General features: G+C 41.5%; 1 protein-coding gene across 1 annotated transcript in view; it reads right to left on the reverse strand.

Moving 5' to 3' along the window:
* STAB2 (stabilin 2) overlaps positions 1–20,587 on the reverse strand; it is a 167,842-nt gene extending 147,255 nt beyond the window's left edge. Inside the window, exons 1-3 of the mRNA XM_055575011.1 lie at positions 20,510–20,587; positions 16,290–16,423; positions 13,496–13,611 (exon numbers count right to left, since the gene is read on the reverse strand). Of these exons, the coding sequence (XP_055430986.1) occupies positions 13,496–13,611; positions 16,290–16,423; positions 20,510–20,587 (328 nt within the window). The remainder of the gene's footprint in view (positions 1–13,495; positions 13,612–16,289; positions 16,424–20,509) is intronic.
* Between the last annotated feature and the right edge of the window lie 2,674 nt (positions 20,588–23,261).

A 23,261-nucleotide genomic window follows, 5' to 3' on the forward strand; every position in this document is an offset into this window, starting at 1 on the left:
CTGGGGAATCAAAGGGCAGATATATTCATTTGAAACTGCACACAAGCATTCTGCAAAGATGCATGAAGCATCTGCTAGGTGCCAGGGCTAAGAAATAATTGAAGACCGTGCAGGCATCATCTAGGGTTACGTAGGGGAGAGGAGGGAATCACCATGTAGTCAGGGACTGTACTAGGACCTGTCAGACCTTCTGCCCTTTCTTGAGCATTTGCTGTTGACTTTACAATCAACTAATTAACGCATCCCCGTTACAACCCCAGGGGTTTTATGCTTCTTAGGCTGCTGGGAGGTGATGAGTCAGTGGGTCTTTGCATGGGGATGGTTATGTTGTATATGGGCAGGGCACCAGGCAGGTCCATAGTGCTTCACTCAGGGTCTGCTGTGAACAAGCTTAGCAAGGAGTGAGTGTCTGGACATTTAAGTGGACCAAGACTTGCTTCAGAGGAAAGCGCAGCCCTGGGCAGCTGGTGGAAGGCCAGCCGTCCTGCCCACATGGAGCTTATATTCTAGATTTCAATTAACACTGGAGACACAAGATCAAAAGGCATACTCTGTAACTTCAGGATGATCTCAGTCTACTGCCTTCATTTAGAAATTATTTTTCATCAGATTATAGCAGGAATGAGAGAGGAGACATTGCTACAAATCTTAGAGACATTAAAAGGATAATAAGCAGATACTAGGAAAGACTTATGCCAAAAAACTTGACAATGTAGATGAGGTGAATAAATTCATTGTTCCAAACTACCAAAGATCTTCCCTGGGGGCTCAGGTGGTAAAGAATCTGCCCACAATTTGGGAGACCTGAGTTCAATCCCTGGAGAAGGAAATGGCAACCCACTCCAGTATTCTTGCTTGATAAGTCCTGTGCACAGAGGAGCCTGGCGGGCTACAGTCCATGGGGTCGCAAAGAGTTGGACACGACTGAGTGACTAACACACACACACACACACCAGAGATCATTCAAGTGAAAATAGATCACCTGAATATCCTTGTATCTATTTAAAAAGTTTAATTTGAAGTTAAAATCCTCCCCACAAGTAAAACTCCACGCCGATGGATTCTAGGTGAATATTACCTCACACTTAAGGAAGAAATCTTATCAATTATAAAAAAACTCTTCTAAAAAGTTGAAGAAGAGAGAACACTTCCCAGTTCATTCTATACAAAGAGCATCATTACTCTGATTCCCAAACCTGACAAATACATCACAAGAAAACTACAGACCAATGTCCCTAATGAAGTGAAGTGAAGTCACTCAGTCGTGTCCAACTCTTTGCGACCCCATGGATTGTAGCCTGCCAGACTCCTCCATCCGTGGGATTTTCCAGGCAAGAATACTGGAGTGGGTTGCCATTTCCTTCTCCGAGGGATCTTCCCAACCCAGGGGTCGAACCCAGGTCTCCTGCATTGTAGGCAGATGCTTTTACCATCTGAGCCACCAGGGAAGCCCCACATAGATGTAAATTCTTTAAAATCTAGAACAAATATTGAACATTAAAAAATTCTAAACAATATTATGCCCACTGAATCCAATGGTATAAAAAACATAACATGGTCAGTGCAGTAAGGTAAGAAAAAAAGACTCAAAATGGATACAGATTGGAAAAGAAATGAAAATTTTCTTGATTCTCAGACAATATGATTTTCCACATAGAAAATTCAAAACAATCTCCAAAAATTCATTAGAACTAATACATGAATTTATAAGTTCTCAGGACACAGGACACATAAACAAAAATCAATTACATTTCTATAAACTAACATGAAACTGCTGATAACTGAAATAAAAGTATATAAGTAAACTTAACACCAAAGTCAAAACTCAGGTGTGAATACAACAAGAATTGTGCAAAATCTGTAAGATGAAATCTATAAAACACTGACAAAAATAATTTAAAAAATCCCAGATACACTGTGGTTATGGATTAAAAGAGTCAATATTTTAGGTTGTCCCTAAAAACATCTATTTCTGCTTTACTGACTATGCCAAAGCCTTTGATTGTGTGGATCATAATAAACTGTGGAAAATTCTTCAAGAGATGGGAATACCTGACCACATGACCTGCCTCTTGAGAAATTTGTATGCAGGTCAAGAAGCAACAGTTAGAACTGGATATGGAACAACAGACTGGTTCCAAATAGGAGAAGGAGTACGTCAAGGCTGTATACTGTCACCCTGCTTATTTAACTTATATGCAGAGTACATCATGAGAAACGCTGGACTGGAAGAAACTCAAGCTGGAATCAAGATTGCTGGGAGAAATATCAATAACCTCAGATATGCAGATGACACCACCCTTATGGCAGAAAGTGAAGAGGAACTAAAAAGCCTCTTGATGAAGGTGAAAGTGGAGAGTGAAAAAGTTGGCTTAAAGCTCAACATTCAGAAAACGAAGATCATGGCATCCGGTCCCATCACTTCATGGGAAATAGATGGGGAAACAGTGGAAACAGTGTCAGACTTTATTTTTCTGGGCTTCAAAATCACTGCAGATGGTGACTGCAGCCATGAAATTAAAAGATGCTTACTCCTTGGAAGGAAAGTTATGACCAACCTAGACAGCATATTCAAAAGCAGAGACATTACTTTGCCAACAAAGGTCCGTCTAGTCAAGGCTATGGTTTTTCTTGTGGTCATGTATGGATGTGAGAGTTGGACTGTGAAGAAGACTGAGCACCAAAGAATTGATGCTTTTGAACTGTGGTGTTGGAGAAGACTCTTGAGAGTCCCTTGGACTGCCAGGAGATCCAACCAGTCCATTCTGAAGGAGATCAGCCCAGGGATTTCTTTGGAAGGAATGATGCTAAAGCTGAAACTCCAGTACTTTGGCCACCTCATGCGAAGAGTTGACTCATTGGAAAAGACTCTGATGCTGGGAGGGATTGGGGGCAGGAGGAGAAGGGGACAACAGAGGATGAGATGGCTGGATGGCATCACTGACTCGTTGGACGTGAGTCTGGGTGAACTCTGGGATTTAGTGATGGACAAGGAGGCCTGGCGTGCTGTGACTCATGGGGTCGCAAAGAGTCAGACACAACTGAGCGACTGAACTGAACTGAACTGAAACTGCTTTATAGAGTCACTGCAATTTTAGTTAAAATCCTAGCAGGATTTTTTGGGTAGAAATTGATAAACTGATTCTTTATATGGAAAAGTAAAAGAACTAGAGTAACCAGGTTAATTTTGAAAATGACCAAATTTGAAGATTTACACTACTTAATTTCAAGACTTACTATAAGGCTACAGTAATCATGATAGTGTGCTAAGGTGAAGGCATAAACACATAGATCAATGGAGCAGAATAGAGTCCAGAAATAGATCCACATATTGATGATTAATTTATTTTATACAAGGGCCCAAAGGCAATGATGCTGGAATTATCAGATATTTGTATAAAAATAAATGAACTTTGATTCAGACCATGAGTCACATGCTAGAGTTAACTTGTAATGGATGATAGACCTAAAAGTAATGCCTAAAACTACAAAGCTTCTAGGAGGAAATATAGAAGAAAATCTTTGTGATATTAGGTTAGGCAAAGACTTCTAGATGTGATACAAAAAGCAATTTTTATGAAAGAAAAATTGAAATATTTGACATCACCAAAATTAAGAACTTTTGCTCCTCAAAAGGTACTGTTTGGAGAGTGAAAAGACAAGCCACAGACTTTGAGAAAACATTTATAAGTCATATACCAAATAAAAGACATATCTCAAATAGTTAAAGGACTCTAAAAACTCAGTAGTAAGAAAACAACCTGAATGATACATTAATAGCAAATAAGCACATGAACCACAGAAATTAAAACAAGCTGCAATAAAATGCCTCTGATCAGACTGGCTGATATTATGAAAAAAAATCTGATTATACCAAGTGCTATCAAGGATACCAAACCATTTGAACTTTCACATGTGGTCGGTGGGAATGAAAAAATGATGCAGGCACTTTGGAAGAGTTTGGCAGTTCTTATAAAGTTAAAATACATTCAATATACAATCCAGGACTCCCACTTCTAAGTATTTACTCTCAAGTGAAATGAAAACTAATGTTTACATTAAAACCTGTACGTGAATGTTCATAGCAGCTTTATCCTTAGTTGCACCAAATTGGAAACCCAAATGTCTTTCAGCTGGTGAATAGATGAACTGGGTAGACGATGGTGGACTATGAAACATTAGGAAAGAATGAACTGCTGATCTTGTAACATGGATGAATCTCAAACGCATATGCTAAGCGAGAGAAACCAGACTCACAAAGGTACATACTGTAGCATTCCAATCATAGGAATCGCAAAGGCACGGTGATGGGCACAGAAAACACATCAGTATTTGCCAGGGTTTGGGGGTTGAGGGAGAACTTGACTACAAAGAGTATTTTGGGGAATGACCTAGCTGTTCTCTATCTTGATTGTGGTCCTTGTTACGTAACTGTTTAGGTTCATCAAAGTCTGTATAACTTTACACCAAAAAAGGAGAATTTTACTGTATGTAAATTATGACTTAAGCATAAATGAAAAATCCATTAGCAGATCATGTTCTTCAATGACAGGTTTGGAAAAAGTAGTCAGTGTCCCCATAAACACACTTTACTTCCATGTAGACCTCAGGGGTGTCTACTTCCATAGTTTATACTCACTGGAAAGGGAAAACAAATTAAGACACTAGAGTCAGAAAGGGCTGTTTTTAAACACATGGTAAACAATTTCCTACCTTCAACCTCTAAATTTTTTCATTTGAATACTTCAGTGTAGTTGTAAAACTATCCATGTTCAGGAGGTGTTTCTTCAGGTCCAAAACACCATTTAGCAAAACACTGGGCCAGATGTTGGTCTTAGAAAGACCAAAATGACTTGTTTATCCTTTCTGTGCTGTCCTGTTTTATTATTACTGTTGTTGTTGTTGTTAGCAATCGAGACTCGGGTGGAATGCTAAGCACTGTATACATATTGCATCAGTGTATTTAATCTCCACAACTGTGAACTATTACTCTTCATCCTATGAAGTGAAATGAAGTCGCTTAGTCGTGTCCGACTCTTTGCAACCCCGTGGACTGTAGCCCGCCAGGCTCCTCTGTCCATGGGATTCTCCAGGCAAGAATACTGGAGTGGGTTGCCATTTCCTTCTCCAGGGGATCTTCCCGATCCAGGGATCAAACCCACGTCTCCTGCATTGCAGACAGATGCTTTAACCTCTGAGCCACCAGGGAATAAGCCTATGGAGTGGTTATATTCACCATTTTATCTATGAGGATACTGAGGAATTCATAGATAGGTCACCAGGCCACTGGGCTCAGAGATAACGATTCACATGGGCCTGGTCTGACTTTAAAGCCTTGTGATTGTGCTTCTCTGAATGAATTGCTTATAATTATTTAAAATGGCTTAAATATTTTATAAGTCATTCATTTAATGAATCAGTTAAACCTTCACTAAGTGCCCTCAATTATCTTCAAAGCTGGAAATGTTTTCTCCATGTCCTCACCAGAAAGTGAAGATTTAATGAGGACAGAAAAGGGCCTGTGTGCAGGGAGGAGCTGATAAGGCAACCTCGGTGCTTCAGGCTGATTTCTCAAGAGGTGCCCTGATGCCTCCTTCTCTGAAATGAGCAGCCTGATCCATGCGGTGTCCACTGAGTGTCTGCCTATGGCAGGGCTAAGGGTGGGTGGCCTGCTGGCTGGAATTGGCTGTCTCCAGGAGTCTTCCTGAGCCTAAGCATCACATGTTCTTCAGGAGACATGAGGCTTTCTCTGCAGCAAGTTCCTCATTCTGGCCAGCCATCTCAGCTGGGGGCTTGTGACCCACCAGGCTAAAGGGCAAAGTGATTGCTTACTGTTATGGACTGGATATCTGTGCTCCCCAGTTCATATGCTAATGCCCTGACCTCCAACCTGATGACACTAGGAGGGGAGGCTTTGGGATATCAAGTTTAAATGAGATCATGAGGGTGGGGACCCCATGATGAGTCTAGAGCCCTTATAAGAGAAAGAGGGACCAGAGCTTTCTCTCTGCCATGTGAGGCCACAGAGAGAAGGCAGCCATCTGCAAGCCAGCAAGAAGACCCTCCCTGGGAACCAAAAACTGCTGGCATGGTGAACTTGGACTTCCCAGCCCCTAGAACTATGAGAAATAAATGTCTGTTGTTATGGTATTCTGTTAAAGCAACTTCAGCAGGCCAACCCACTACTGTCCCCACATTTCTGAAGGGCAGGCCTTTGCTTTGACCTGAGGCATCAGGGTGACCCAGGGGGTCCACAGAAAGGCAGACACTGGTGGGAAGAAAAATAATAAACCCAAGGGATCACAAGCCATATAAAAAATGAGATGCATAGAACTGTCCTAAGTGGGGAGGTAGTTATCAGCTCAACAATAGATAGAGAGAACTTGTTGAATACATATTATTGCTAAGCAGTTTGCATGTGTGGTCTCATTCGCACAACAACTGTACAGGAAGCTCTCATCCTTGTGTTCCTTTCCAGGTTACAGATAACAAAACTGAGGCTCAGAGAGATAAGTAACTTGCCCAAGATCACAGGTCTGGTAAGTGTTGGAGTTGCCATTGCAATCAGGCCCAACTCAAGATTTTGAGTCCTTAACACCAAGCTGGAGTATACAAGATCAGTAGCTTAGAATATAAAACTAAACCAAGACACACCTCCTGAACTAAAAAGGCCAGCCAGTGATCTGAGAACCACAGAAACAGAATTGGTAAGTAGCATATTCTGAATGCCTACTATCCGCCAGGCACATCCTAGGTACTTTATGTGTACCAGGTCCCTTAGTCCTCAGCACCGCCTTTGGAGGTAGGCATAATACCACCAGGACTTCCCAGGTGGCACTAGTGGTAAAGAACCAGCCTACCAATGCAGGAGACATGAAAGTTCAATCCCTGAGTCGGAAAGATCCCCTGGAGAAGGGAATGGCAACCCATTCCAGTAATCTTGCCTGGATAATCTCATGGACAGAGAAGCCTGGTGGGCTATAGTCCATAGGGTCGCAAAGAGTCGGACACGGCTGAAGCAGCTTGGCACCCACTCGTATTACCACTACCATCTCCGTTTTACAGATGAGAAAACTGAGGCCAAAGGATTCATTTACCAGATAAAATATAGGATGCCAGTTAAATTTCAATTGCAGATAAACAATGAATAATTTTTTAGAATAAGCATGTCCCAAATACTGTATGCCTATTTGCTGTTTATCTGCAATTGACTTAACTGGGTATCCTCCAGTGTTATTTGATAAATCTGGCAACTGGGCAGGGAGGGTAAGTAACTAGCAAGGTCCCAGAAGGAGAATGTGGTAAAGGCAATTTAACTTCAGTGATTACAACCTTTGTAAAGCCACACTGCCTCTTAGTGCCAGGTTGGAACTAGGGGGGACCCTGGTGTCAAGGAATCAGCTCCAGGCAGGTGACAGGCTCCCAGCTAACAGTTTTCAAAGAGGAGGCTCATGGGGGACAGGCTGCTTTCCCAGCAGTTGACTTGGCAACACAACCAGGTATTTGGGTAAGGAGACAGGAATGGGTTGTAGCTGGGGCTCTGCAGAAGATGGCCCTTGTTTCCTGTTCTGTTCTGCATTTACTAGCTGGCTGTCCTTGGGCAAGCTGCAAAAGGCCTCAAAAGCCCCAAAGGCCCAGGGTTCTCACCTGGACTCTCAGGTGTGTCTGTTTTCCCTCATCTAGTGTTGCATCCCTGTCTCTCAATCTGTGAGTCCTTGTGGGTAGAGACTGGATTTATCATGTAGGAGACTATGAGCAGCTTACAGCAGGGGCTCAAGAAATGCTTGAATTTTATAAGTTGGCCAACCCTGGAAGGAACTCTGGAAAAAAGCTAGCAGGAGTGTGAGAGTATGGAGAATCCTCATCTGTTGTCCTATGTCGAACGTTTTAACAATTTGTGAAAACAATTTGTTTGGTTTTAAAAACAAAATTTTGAAAGTGTACATTTCTTTCCTGCTTATCAAGTCATTTTCTATCACCTCAGGCCCCTTCTGTGGTGTTGGAGAAGACTCTTAAGAGTCCCTTGGACTGCAAGGAGATCCAACCAGTCCATTCTAAAAGAGATCAGTCCTGGGTGTTCCTTGGAAGGACTGATGCTAAAGCTGAAACTCCAATACTTTGGCCACTTCATGTGAAGAGTTGACTCATTGGAAAAGACTCTGATGCTGGGAGGGATTGAGGGCAGAAGGAGAAGGGGATGACAAAGGACGAGATGGTTGGATGGCATCACTGACTTAATGGACATGAGTTTGAGCAAGCTCCGGAGATGGTGAAGGACAGGGCAGCCTGGCATGCTGCAATTCATGGGGTTGCAAAGAGGGACACGACTGATCAACTGAACCAACAACAACAGGCCCTCATTAGGAAAAAAAAGTTGGTGAGACTTGACATTCTCAGCAACCACCCTTGAAAAAGCTCTTCTAGAATTTGTTCTCAAGGCATGTTTCTGAAACCTGGGGGAGGGCTCAGGCAGCTGATAAAGCTATTTTCGGTCATTATCACATTTCCCTTTGGTCAGCACTGCTCTGAGGGTCTCACATCGTGACTTTGCTCATGCAGGAGGCTTACCCTGACAAGGTGTCAGCAAATCATCAGACGTTCTGTTCTTTCAAAGGCAGATAATGAACTTCCTGGCCAGCAAGAGGCCAGGGACCTCCCTGTAACTTTATCTCTCAAGGAACTCCAGAGGTGGCCACTTGTGTCACTGTCTTTGTTTCAAAGCCTGCTGCACAGTGCTAGACAGAGACTACGTCCTGCTTTGTAAAAATGGTGACTATCCCACTGGCAGCTCTAGCTGGATTTGTCTGCCTGGGAAACTGATATGAAACTAGCTTCCTTGTGTGACCTCACTGTGAATTTGTCACTCACAGCCAAGAAGGACATGCCTCACAGAGTGTTTTCAAATCCACGTAGTCCATTATTTGCAACCCAGGCAGTGAATGGCAGGAAACATACAAGAGGAAAGGATAAGAAGTCTGAAGATGCAGTGACACGAAGCAAAAAAATAAATGTGCCTAATTTGATGACATTGACTTCACAAAGCATCAAGGCCATTTTTATATGAAATAATCAGATTGAAACAATTGAGTTTCTGTATAACCCTGCACCCACATTGTTTTTCTGACGCTCTTGAGATTTTGAACAAATCTGCTAAAGTTCATAGTAGGATAAAAAAGAACTGGGATGTTCAAATTGAAACATCCATTTCCTCTGAAATAGAATATTGGTTGTTCAAATGTGATTAAGTTTCAAGGTTAAAAATGTTTTTGTGCTTATGAGAAGAGACTCCCATACACAGTTTAGATAAGGCTGTACAAGTTTTAATGAGGGAAAAGGAAGGTAAACCTGAGTAGAAACATCTTCCTGACATCAGGATGACATATTTTCTTCCCCCAGGGGACAATTCCTGCCTTATTCCTAATTTTAGAAAATGAGTCAGTTTTTTCTTTGTGCTTTTCTGTATTTTCTAAGTTTTCAGTTTATCATCGAATTATCTAATTTTGAATAAGGCACTATGAAAATAATTTTAAAAGTAACCCAGAGGTGTTGACTGTGAATGTCTTTGTCTGAGGCATTGAGAAGGAAGTGGATTCCTCCCTTGCCTTGGAAAGAAGCGTGTTCCAGGGCTTGCACTTCCTCAAAAAGAAGGATGGACATATGTCAGTGGCTCTGAAATGGCCTTATCCTTTCAGCAATGTAAAGCAATAATCAAGATCTCACTTGTCATCACTGCAAAATGGGAGAGGTGAAATACACGGCCAAGTAGAGCATTTATCTCTTTCCTGAACCAAAGGAAGGAAGCCTTTTGAGATGTTTGGTATGTTTGGAAGATGAAGATAAACGGGAGTGCCCTTCTGCCCCAACAAGACAACAGCAGAAAAATGTCCTGACCTTGGTTTCCACATTTTGCTTCTCCGGCCTTGAGACCTATCACAAGGAAAGGCCTGAACATTCAAGGAAATCTGTGACTCCTTCTATTGTAGGTGCAAGTATTGCCACAGTTTTGGTATAGCCAGTGTGATGCATGAAACCCACCAGAGATTTTGAATCCTGTTGACTGTTTTATGAATGCCTCACTGTTTCAAAGGAGCTCAGAGAAAGGGAGTCATTTTATCTGCTTTTCATGATCAGAGGTCTGTTTGACTCTGATTCTCTCATTTATTCATATATAAAATGTTTACACAAAGCTTTCTTTGTGTCATGAAAGAAAAGTGAAGTCACTCAGTCGTGTCCGACTCTTTGTGACCCCATGGACTGTAGCCTACCAGGCTCCTCTGTCCATAGGATTTTCCAGGCAAGAGTACTGGAGTGGGTTGCCATTTTCTTCTCCAGGAGATCTTCCCAACCCAGGGATTGAACCCAGGTCTCCCGCATTGTAGGCAGACGCTTTATCGTCTAAGCCACCGGGGAACTCTATTAAGTAGTTTTGTCTATATTGATGTTTTAAAATCCCTCCTAGAGTTTTGTAAGGTAGGACTCTCTACCCTCATTTGATAGCTAAGGAGACTGTTGGAGAAGCAGCAAATCATTTGCCCAAATTAGTGATGAGGGGAATAGGTTCAAACCTCAAACTTCTGGTAGCGGGCCCTGGGTTCTTTTGCTCTCTGGGCTGTGGTCTGTTATTCACTAGACTGGATATGCTCACTTTCACCACTGCATCTGAGACAAAGCCTTTTCTTGTTTACTGTGTGTCTAATTAACTTAAGATCACATTAGTTTCTGTGGATTAGAAACAGAAAAGCAAATAAAAAATTCAATTTTATCAGGATGAATCTGTGAACCAGATGTGACTATGACCCTATCTGGTGCTTAAAAGAAAGTTCACAACATCTGGATGTCTGGGTTAATTGCTTCATTCTGATGTGACCAACTCTTAGAACACAAAGTGCCAACATGTTAAGGTGAAACAGAGCAGAATGGTTAACAGAGAAGGGCCAGGGTACCCTAAACCCCGAGCTTCCCGGGGTAAGGAGCGTGATCCAGAAATTGACTGGGAGGGCTGAAGGGACCTACCAAACAGAAGAAAAATTAGAATGCTCAACACCACTAATTATCAGGAAAATGCACATCAAAACCACAATGACATGTCACCTCACACCTGGCACTATGGTTATCATCAAAAAGAACACAGCCAACAAATGTTGGAAGGATGTGGAGAAAAGGCAACCTTTGTACACTATTGGTGGGAATGTAAATTGGTATAGCCACTGTGGAAAACATTTTGGAGGTTCCTCAAAAAACTAAAATTAAAACTACCATAGTGAAGTAGCTCAGTAGTGTCTGACTCTTTGTGACCCCATGGACTGTAACCTGCCAGGCTCCTCCGTCCGTGGGATTCTCCAGGCAAGAATACTGGAGTGGGTTGTCATTTCCTTCTCCAGGGGATCTTCCTGACCCAGGGATCAAACTCGGGTCTCCCACAATGAAGGTAGATTCTTTACTGTCTGAGCCACTGGGGAACTACCATACGATCCAACAATTCCATTCCTGGGTATATATTTGAAAGAGATATGCACCCCAATATTCATATCAGCATTATTTACAATTGCCAAGATAACATATTAAAGCAACCCAAAATTCCATCAACCGATGAATGGATAAAGAAGGTATGGTATATACAATGGAATATGACTCAGTCATAAAAAAAGAATTAAATTTTGCCATTAGCAACAACACGGATGAACTTGGAGGGTATTATGCTAAGTGAAATAAGTCAGAGAAAGACAAATACTGTATGATGTTTCTTATATTTGGGGTCTAAAATTATAACAAACTAGTCAGTATAAGCAACCTCACAGATATAGAGAATGAAGTAGTGGTTACCTGTGGGAGACAAGGAAGGAAGAAGGGCAAATATTGAGTAGGAGATGAAGAGGTACAAACCATTTGGTGCGAAATAAGCTACAAGGATATGCTGTACAACAGAGGGAATATAGACAGTATTTTATAAGTGGAGTGTAAGCTTTAAAAATTGTGAATCACTGTATTGTATACCTGTAACTTATATAATATTGTACAACAATTACAATGAATAAAACCATGGCAACAAATAAAAAATACTTGTAGAAAAAAAGAGAAATTAGAAATATACTGGGAAGTCCTTTTTTGTTTTTTTAAGACAAATTCTGCTCCAGGCAGTGGGACAGAGTAGAAAGAGAGCAGACTTTGATGACAGGCAGCCCTGAACTTGAATGTGCTTCCTTTACTGACTCCAAAGAGAGAGGCAAGAGACAATCTTTAAATTGTATTTCTCATAGGCTGGATGGGGATAAGAAAGTATAACTTAAATATTTGTTTTAACAGTTTAATCAGATTATATAGGCCAACTACTTCTCTAGTACCTAATGTCAGCAGTATTGAGTAAATTGAAATTATTGTTCATTTATTCACTAGTTAAAAAAACCAGGCAATGTTATGCATATAATATGGGCTCAACTATTTACAAGCAATATGGGGGAAAAAAGGAACAAGGAAATAAGCCAAAGTATTTATAGTTTTCTATATGTGATAGAATACAAGTCACTACTTTTTCCTCTTTCTTTATACTTTTCTAAATTTTACAAGCTATGTACAATTTGCTCATGTTATTTTAATGAGAAAACACAAAGCAAAAGAGAACTAATCTCTCCCTTTAAGTAGATCCTTGTGATGTCTTCATTACATTTTAGAAGATGGAAAATGAATGGTAAATTCATGAATAAAAATGCCTGATTTTTACTATCCTTCCCTCTCCAAAAGGGATCTCATGTAATTAGCATGTTGTTATCAGGGACTTAGTCACTGCTTGACGGTCAACATCTTTAATCAAGATAGAAGTTCAGTTTCAGCTGAGAAATGTTATGTTGGACCACAGGAGTTCAAACTATACCACTGACTCAGGTTTGGCCAGTGGTTTTTCTTACAATGGAACCTGGGCATTACAGAGTTTGCTATTGCATCTTAAGACAAGTTTTTCAGAAGAGTTAATTATTATTTTGGTTGCTAAACAATAACTACAGTCTTTGAGATACTGTAATCAAATGTCTTCTTAAAGAAAATTGTATCGAGATCATACTAGTCCAGCATTCTTACTCCCTTTCTATGGCTGCTGCTGCTAAGTCGCTTCAGTCGTGTCTGACTCTGTGCGACCCTGTAGACGGCAGCCCACCAGGCTCCTCCATTTCTGGGATTCTCCAGGCAAGAGTACTGGAGTGGGTTGCCATTTCCTTCTCCATTTCTATGGCTAGTAAAGTCTTTTATAAAAATGAATATCTTTTCAGTTGCCCCCTTTTCTGGCTTGTAAAGAAATTGTCTTAAAGAGAGATCCCTAATGAGAGAAAAGCAGATATCAATATAAAAGCTGACAGGGCTGAAAAGGTTTTCCACATATGGATGGAAAAGGAACTTTCTAGAAAAAGATGCTAACATTCTCTTTTATCAGGCTTCCTTCCTATTGATATCCTGTACAATGAGACATTGAGAAGCAAATATCAAAGAAACATGGCAGGCCACTTACCCATGCAGTCTGGGCCCCAGTGGCCTGGGCAGCACTGAGGCTGGAGATAATCCTTCCTACAGATATGGCGGCATCCGGGGAGAGACAGGGAGTATGCTCTGACCTCAAAGGTGTACCTTGAAGGGAAACAGTGAGTGTTCACCCATGATTACAGCAACTCAGTGAACTCTGGGCAGTGAGATTGCCATAGATTTTTATTCAGGTCTTTACACTTGCCTATATTTTAAAATATGTAGATTGAACACATTTTGCTTCCTAGGTAAAAAAAAGCTTAATCGTGATTCATCTTTAATGTAAGAGCTGGATGAAAAAAATCAGGGAAGGATGAAATAAGGGTGAAATATCTCAAATGTTAGAAATAAAGTTAATTGATGAAAGAAATAATATTAGGTTCTAGGCATATGTTAGATGTAGACTAGTCAGACTTGTCTCTGACTGTGCTGGCAGCCAGTAAAAGAAGGGAAAGTTCAAGCGTTATGTGATGCACAGTATCTGTGGTTTCAAAATAAACTGATCATTTAGGACTTGTAAATTTTTTGCAGATGCTATAGATGGAAAATTTCTGTGAGAGGTATTCTAAGGTGAAAAGTGAAAGTGAAAGGGAAGTTGTTCAGTCGTGCCCGACCCTCAGTGACCCCATGGACTGCAGCCTACCAGGCTCCTCCGTCCATGGGATTTTCCAGGCAAGAGTACTGGAGTGGGGTGCCATTGCGGTAGGGAGCAATATTTGCCATGGTTTCCTTGAGAGAGAATCATGAGTTCCTTAGAACAGTTTTTGTACCAGCTGAGGAACAGATATACTACGGAGGTTAAACATTTGTCTATTTACAGAGATCTTTGCATGGATGGCTTATTCCAGGACATGATTGCAGTGTATCTAGAGCATTCTTCCTGACTGTCATTTCTTTTCATTGGGCCATTAAGAATAGTGTGATGCTGAGTTCAAGGTTGTATCCCTAAACCAGTTCCTGGAACATTGCTGATTAACTGCAGAGCTACTGGCTTTGTGGGCACTCAAGTTGGAGATAGAGTTGATTATTTCTTTGAAAGGCTGAACATACTGGCATGGACATTTCTTCACAAAGAAGGGGAAATGGAGAGCACATAAGAAAATGAAATGTCCCCTCAAGAACCAGGCATGGCATAGAAAACAAACTTATGGTTACCAAAGGGGCAAGTGGGGGGCGGGGAGTAAATTAGGAGGGATTAACAGATATTCACTATTATATATAAAAGAGATCAACAATAAGGACCTACTATATAGCGCAGGGAACTATATTCGGTATCTTGTCATAAACTATAAAGAAAAAGAATACATGTATATAACTGAATCACTTTGCTGTCTACATGAAATTAACACTGTAGATCAGCTATATTTCAATTAAAATTTTATATTAAAAAAACCAGCCTTGGATTTGTTTCAGCATAAATGAGTGACATGTCAAAGTCCCCAGTTCTAAAATAGACAGCGTGAATGCAATAATCATATTCTTTGTGTTTGTGGGAAGGGGAAGAAGTGGGAGTGGGGACACATAACCCAGTGCCCACTTTGGTTGTGAAGAGTACAGTATAAAAATATTCTAAGTCCCCCTGTAATTTTAACTTTGAGCCCCAAATCTTTCTGATGTACTTTCTCAGAGAATCTGGTTGCAAATGTGCGCCCACTTTAGTAACTGAGTGGTCAACTGCTGCACATCCTTGCTAATACCAGGCCAGTTAATGCTGGGAAACTTCTATTAAAAATGATGACTTGGGGTTTTAGAATATAGTACCCTTAACTGCATTAGGGCTTCCCAGGTGGCACTAGTGGTAAAGAGCCCGCCTGCCAATGCAAAAGACTTTAGAGATTTGGGTTTGCTGGGTTGGGGAGATCCCCGAAGGAGGGCATAACAACCCACTCCAGTATTCTTGCCTGGAGAATCGCATGGACAAAGGATCCTGGTGGGCTACAGTCCATGGGCTCACAAAGGGTCGGACATGACTAAAGTGACTTAGCATGTAATGATGCACAGCTGCATTAAGCAAACGTGAATTTAAAATAGTGTAATATAACAGACTTAATTGTTTCATTTTATACAAATTTTTCTAGTCCCTCACCCCTGAATTAAAAGCAAACTCATTGAATAGTTTAATTTTTAAATTAGGAGACTGTGTAAATTAAAACTTGTGTTTGCATTTGAGCTGCCTGGCTGCATTCATGAGCTGGTGGGCAGAAATGCTTGTCATCCTTTGTAAGGATTAAATTTGAATTATGAGAGTTTTAAGGTCAAAAAGAGGTCTTCAAGAATGCAACACTCACCTAAAATGCAACAAATCTGTCTCCCTTCTCGGGGTTCTATAGTATCAGGGTGCAAAGCTGGTTAGTAAGATGACTATCGGACCCAAAGCCTTTTAAAATCGTATTTTTTAAAATTAATTTTTACTGGAGTATAGTTGCTTTACAATGTTGTATTAGTTTCAAAGGAAGTCCCAAGGCTTTTAACATGCTCTGACTAGAACTCTTTCCAGAGGAAACAAACCCCAGATGTTCAAAATAAAGAAGGGCAAGATGAGAGGAGAATATTTCTGTGCAACGCAATGTAGTCAATTTTGTATGAAAATGTGAATTGTAATATAATTTTCAGACTCACGGTCATAGTTGTGAGTTGCTGAAGTTTGGGCTCAATGTAACCTTAGAACAAGAAAAAATCATGGAAATGCTTTGTAGTTTTAAGTCGGGAAGTTTCCATTTGGATTCACAATCCCTTAATTTCCAAGACTCCAGCACACATATACAGTATCTCATGATGAGTACCTGCAATCTCGGATCCCCGGAGTGCCGTTGGTAATCTTGGTGTAACCATCTGGGCACTTCATTCCAAAGTTGACTGAGCAGGACTGGCACTCAGTTCTAATTGTAAGGAGAGACTTCTTATCACATCTTTTTCCCTGTGAAAACAAAAAAGAAAAAAAAAAATCAAATCCCACTAGCAGAGCCTGGATTGGCCAATCTCCTCCATTAGCTTCATGTAAACGAAGTGACAGGAATGGCAATGAGGTTGATAGGTGATGACTGGCCAGTCTTTCCATCAGATCTGAAAGGAGTGTTGGGATCAACGGGGATCAGTGTCTGCCATGGGAAGCTGCTGCTGGTACCATGCCTTTGCCATCATGGATCTCAAGTCTGGAGTCTGGCAAAATAGGGCAATGTCACTATTTACATATATTCAAATGGGAAACTGAAAGTATACCACAGGGTACACTTTTCAAATGCGAAATTGTAAGCGGCTTCTTCAAGGTCAATCGTTCATTGATCAACAGGTCTCAAGAATATTCTTTCAGCATCGATTCCATAGGCATAATGTGGTACAGGTGCTAAATGAAGTATACAGTTCCTGCTCCAAAGACGTTTACAATCTCATTACGATCCAGTTAGGATGTGGGCTCCACGAGGGTGGCGATGATTTTCTATACTTTCCTCTGCTGTACTCTGAACACGTGGACCACTGTCTAGTACACAGTAGAGTTTAGTAATGATTTGTTGATTGAACGAATGACTGTGGAAAAATTTGGCAACAGCAGGTGGCAGAGAATTCACTGCTAAAGTGAACGATGCAGACACACTTTGGCCTTGTCTTCAGGGTCCCTCATCCTTGATTCTGGTACTGATCTTCCATGGATTTCCCTCTCTTTCTCAAGTTTCCTTCATCTCCCCATCAAACTTAAGCAGCAGTTTTGTACAATGAAAAAAGACTGAACTTGGGACTCAAAAGACCTAAGATTGGAATCAAGCTCTGTATCTTGCTAAGTATATAGTCTCAAATGAATTCCTTATTCTTTGCCATCATCTGTAAAGGGGGGATATTGATAACCACTCTACAGGTTATTGAGACTGAGTGGTATAACACGTGCAAATCACCTGGCCCAGTATCTGGAATGCCACAGGCCATAAATGTCAGTTCCTGTGATGCTTCTCTGTTTTTTTTTTTGGCCACATCATACAGCATTCAATGATATTAGTTCTCTGATCAGGGTCTGAACTCATGCCTCCTGCATTGGAGGCTTCCCAGGTAGCACAGTTCAGTGGTAAAGAATACACCTGACAATACAGGAGACATGGGTTCAGTCTCTAGATCAGGAAGATCCCCTGGAGGAGGGCATGGCAACCCACTCCAATGATCTTGCCTGGAAAATTCCATGGACAGAGAAGCCTGGCAGGCTACAGTCCATGGGGTCGCAAAAAGTTAGGCATGACTGAGCAGGCACACCCACACACAAACGCAGTCTTAACCACTGGATCACCAAGGAAGTCCTGCTGCTCTCTGTTCTTACCTCTGTGTTTGGCCTGTTGCCTGTACTGATCAGAGTGTTCTTTCCTCTTCCCTTGGTGACACAAACTTTGTCTCCTTTAATACCCTGTGTCACCATGTCCACAAAACCACACTCATCTTTCTTCTCTCAACTCCTCCTCTCCCTATGGCTGGTCAGTGAAGAATGTTTTGTGGTCTCTCCATTAGAAAGACCCTTGCAGGAGAGGACCACTTTCTCCTATTTCTTTGTCATCCCTTGGGTCTGGCACTAGGTTAGGGGTGGTGGGAACATCATAGCTATTTCTAAATTCACTGAAATATGTAAGGGCTGCATAAGAAGAAAGCTTACATTTACTGGGAAATTTATGGTCATGCAAGCTTCCAAAGACATCATCTTATTTGATCTTGACCACCGTAGAGATAAGTAGAGGAAGTATCATTATCCTCACTTTAGCAGGGAGAAAACTGAGGTAGGAGAGGTTCAGTGACTCGGCCAAGGTCACACTGTCAGTGATTTTGATTCCTTGATCAGCCATTGCTCTTCCCTGCACACTATAGTGTCATATGGAAAACAAACATCTGTTTTTACTGGAAGGTTTCATTTGGTGATAATTATGAACCAAAATAGCACTGGAATGTTCTTTGTGGACAAATAAAAGCCACTTTTAGATATGGCTTGAATTCTTTCCCTTTAATGGTTAGGGCGCATCTACATTTTTTAAACAGGATTTTCTTTACATTAGGGTTTACCATTTAGATAAGTATATGGGGTGACATTACTTTGTCTTTTCTATCTTAGCAAGCCAGAATTAATACTGTATTTTCAAGAAATCCCTTGACCTTCAAATGATTCTTTTCAAGTGGAAAGGCTCATTATTTCTCTCATATGGTCCCATCTGAAGAGTAACCTCAGCTACTGTTGTTTGTGGAGCAATGTCACGGGAGAAACTGAAGCTTAGAGGGACTAAGTAACACACTCAGGGTTCAACAGCTAGTAAGCCATGGAGCATAGAGAGAGAAAAAGGAGTGAAAGTGTGAGTCACTCAGTCACTCTTTGTGACCTCATGGACTGTAGTCCACCAGGTTCCTCTGTCCATGAAATTCTCCAGGAAAGAAAACTGGAGTTGGTTGCCATGCCCTTCTCCAGGGGATCTTCCTGACCCAGGGATTGAACCCGGGTCTCCTGCATTGCAAGGAGATTCTTTACCATCTGAACCACTACAGAAGTCCAGTCACTGGTCCTCAAATAGCTGTTAGTTCAATCTTGATTCAACAAGAAAGCCCCAGTTCAATCTTGCCCCTATCTAATCTCAGAGCTGGAGCACTTAACCCATATGCCATCTTCCAACATTTTAGTGAAAAACGTTATCAGAGTATAGTCAACTGGAGTAAAATTGGTATTGATAAAGTTTGCCTGGCACGGGGAGGAACAATGGGGATGTTGGCATTAGCAGGGGCAAACTATTATCTGTGGGATGGTACACAGCAAGGTCCCACTGTATAACACAGTGAACTATACAACCTCCCATGACCAACCATAATGACAAAATACGAAAACAATAGATATGTATAGCTGAATCATTTTGCTGTACAGAAGAAATTAACACATCATGGTAAATCAGTTATACTTCAATAAAATAAAATAAAAAATTGCCTGTCACAAAACAGACTCACAGACATAGAGAACAGAATTGTAGTTGCTAAGGGGATGGGGGGAGATAGGAGGGGTGTATTGGGAGTTTGGGATCAGCAGATGTAAACTGGTATACAGGGAATGGATAAACTACAATGTCTTCTTTCATGGCACAGGATATACTCAATATCCTGTGATAAACCATCATGGAAAAGAATATGAAAAAAGACTGTATATATATATGTATGTGTGTATGTATATGTATGTATGTATATATATATATGTAAAGAAATTGCCTGGCACAGATGCAGAGTCATGCTTATGTTTTATTAGTCATAAAGCAGAAATCCTAACTTGTGAAATGCATTTTAAATAAGTCACTTAGATCATCTCTCACATACACTCCTATATTTTTTTTGCTGCACAGCTTATGTTATCTTAAGTTTCCTGACCAGGGATCAAACCAATGGCCCCTGAGTGCTAACTTCTGGACTGCCAGGGAGGTCCCTCACATACCCTAGCCTAGACTTGGCGGCAGAGCTGGTTCTGAACCTGCTGTATGATGACAACTCATGTGAATCTGCTGGACAGGCAGGCGTGCTGGTGTCCTTCATCAGGCCATTGATTCCACTACCCTGGGCCCTTTGACTACAACTCATGGTAGGTAGATGGATGGATTCCCGGCATTTTGGTGACCTTGTGTTTCTCAATCAGTTATGACCTGACCTGGAATTCCCCAGAGCTCCTCTCTACTCATCTCTCTACAGTCATTGTTATTTTCAACATTCAGAATGATGTAATGTGAGGGATTCATTAAAACAAACAGAAAAGACAGCAAAATCCACAATGGAGAGAGGAATGTTAGGGCTAAAATCAGAGATCCCAGCGATCGCATTTTAGCACAGAATAGAACCAACTGGCTTAGTACCCCTTCAGACAGATGGATCCTTTTTAGCATCCTATTCTCCATAAGCTTTTTATTTTGTGAAGCCCAGAGAGTACGCTTTACTCATGACCACATAGGAAAGGAAAAGGTTTTAAACACAACCGTGAAGGTAAACAAACTTTTAAAAAACATAAGTTTCATCTTACCTGTTCTGCAGTTTCGGACAGGGAGCAGAGATTTTGTACCACCAATCCAAGAAAGAAAAGTATCACACTTTGTAGCATGGTGAGGAAATATTCACTGCTTCTCCGCGTCAGGCACCTGTCAGGACTGTGTAGCTACTTAAATTTAGCTTGATGAACGCCCAGTGAATTCTTTCTCATTTCAGTGTTTGCTTTTAAATCTTTTCCTCTCCTTTTTTTCCTGGATTGTAACAGATGATATGCGAGAGCTGCCTCTAGACAGGAAAAATGGCCAATCTAGGGGTCGTGGTGAAATCGGCCACTCTCAACTGTATACATGTCCTGGCTCAATGACAGGATATCCTGAAGGGGCCGAGGCAGAGACATGATCCGGAATTTTTGTGCCTTGTGAAACTCCCAAGAAAAAGCTCCGGCCTGCCACTGCTCTGCCCATCCTCCTCTGGTCCTGCCTACTGCTGACCTCAGGCCCTGCCAACATGAACACAACCACACCATGGAAAACTGCAAGCCTCTGTCTCTGAATGCAAAGGTCCGAGCTTGTCATCAGGCAGTATATATGGGGGTACCCATAAATGGGCACAGTTCCAGGTGTGGAGGGGATGTTGCAGAAGGCTGGTCCTTGACTTAGGTGATGGTGGTGGAAAACTCTATCACAAAGAAATGTCTCTTTTAAGATGCCATTGGTTGAGTTTTTGACTCATCCTTTGGCCTCTTCCAAGTCACTTTAGCAGCAAATAACTGAGTCTACAGGTCTCATCTTATGCTTCAAGGCCTAGGTCTAATGTCACCTCTTCTAGGAAGGCTTCTGTTCTGCTCCTCTAATATTCATCTTGGAGGCCCTCCCAGCATTTTGCACATCATTCTATGAAAGCCCAGTCACCTCCATCCACAATTCACTGTATGTCTGTCTCCCGTGACCAATTGTTAATTTCTTGAGGAGCAGGCCTAGCCTTTAACTTTTGTAACTCCAGCAGCATAGAGCAGAGATCTGTATTTGAAAATAAGAAAAACAACTATAGCCAACATTTGTTGAAGACTTACTATGTACTACTCACTCTGCTAGACTTCTCCATGGATTAACCCATTTAATCCTCACAATTCTTGGTGAAATAGAATTGTTCTCCCCATTTTACAGATGAGGTAACTGAGGCAGAGAGGTTAGGCAACAACTTTTCCAAGGTCACACAGCAAGTAGGTGAGGATCTAGTTTTCAAACTGGGTTAGTTCAGAGCTAGTACTATTAACCACTATCCTCTATTTCCTAAAAATATACTTAACGCATAAATAGCAGGTGGTGCTCTAGTCTCATTGATATGATGGAAAAATGTCAGACCTAGCACCACAAAGGATAAAGTCTGGGCTAATCAACTCTTGAGAGTCCCTTGGACAGCAAGGAGATCAAACTAGTCAGTCCTAAAGGAAATCAACCCTGAATATTCATTGGAAGGACTGAAGCTGCAGCCCCAATACTTTGGCCACCTGACGGGAAGAGTTGACTCATTGGGAAGGACCTTAATCCTGGGAGGGATTGAGGGCAGGAGGAGAAAGGGGCGACAGTGAATGAGATGGCTGGATAGTATCACTGACTCAGTGGATATGAGTTTGAGCAAACTCTGGGAGATAATGAAGGACAGGGAAGCCTGGAATGCTGCAGTCCACGGGGTCGTAGAGAGCTGGACATGACTGAGTAACTGAAAAACAACAATTACCAAAACAGGCTTAGGGTATATCTCATGACACTGAGTTAATTGGGAGACTCACAGTTAAAGAGTAGTTTTGGTTAAATAATCCTAACTCTACAAAATCTTTCCCTCTGGATGTTTGAAACAACATTATATTATATTGATCAGTAATCCAAGAAACTTCTGGTACAGATAAGCCCTTCAGAGGCTAACCCAGAGGTCTGAATGAGAAGACACCAGATGAGGAAGTCCTCACAATCCTTTGGTTCAGTGTATTTCAACCTCATTTAGAATCTACAAAGCTTTGTAGATGATTCCACTTGCATGGGTGACAGCTGCTTAACAATGGACTAATATTGTGTAAAGTCAATGAAATTGAGATTAACCTGTTAACAGAGCTATGTTACCTTAACTAATACTTGAGGGGAAGAAGTTGAAAGCATTTTTTTCTGATTCTATTCTCTCTGAAGAACATGGATTAGTGTCTGTGCCTAGGAATGGGTTGGATTCCTGTGTGTATGTGTGGGGGGAGGGGGAATGAACCCATATTTGCATTTCCTGAATGGTTGTGGATGAAGAAGGCAATGGCACCCCACTCCAGTACTCTTGTCTGGAAAATCCCATGGACGGAGGAGCCTGGAAGGCTGCAGCCCATGGCGTCGTGAAGAGTTGGACACGACTGAGCGACTTCCCTTTCACTTTTCACTTTCATGCATTGGAGAAGGAAATGGCAGCCCACTCCAGTGTTCTTGCCTGGAGAATCCCAGGGACGGGGGAGCCTGGTAGGCTGCCATCTATGCGGTCACACAGAGTCGGACACTACTGAAGCGACTTAGCAGCAGCAGCAGCAGCAAATGGTTGTGGAAGATGCTTCAGGGGGTTATGGAGAAGAATTCTATTAGATAATTTGGAACACCCTGCCTCTGCTGTACCTTTCTTATGGATTGACCATGTTCATTAGCTCATTCAAGTTTCTGAGAAATTTTCAGTAAAACATAAAGTAATAAAACCAAACAGTTTCACTTTGCTGAAAGCAGTATTTTCTAAAAGTTTTAGACCAAGAGAGTTTTCTC

The sequence above is a fragment of the Bubalus kerabau genome, chromosome 1, assembly GCF_029407905.1.
Source record: "Bubalus kerabau isolate K-KA32 ecotype Philippines breed swamp buffalo chromosome 1, PCC_UOA_SB_1v2, whole genome shotgun sequence".
Taxonomy (NCBI): Eukaryota; Metazoa; Chordata; class Mammalia; order Artiodactyla; family Bovidae; genus Bubalus; species Bubalus kerabau.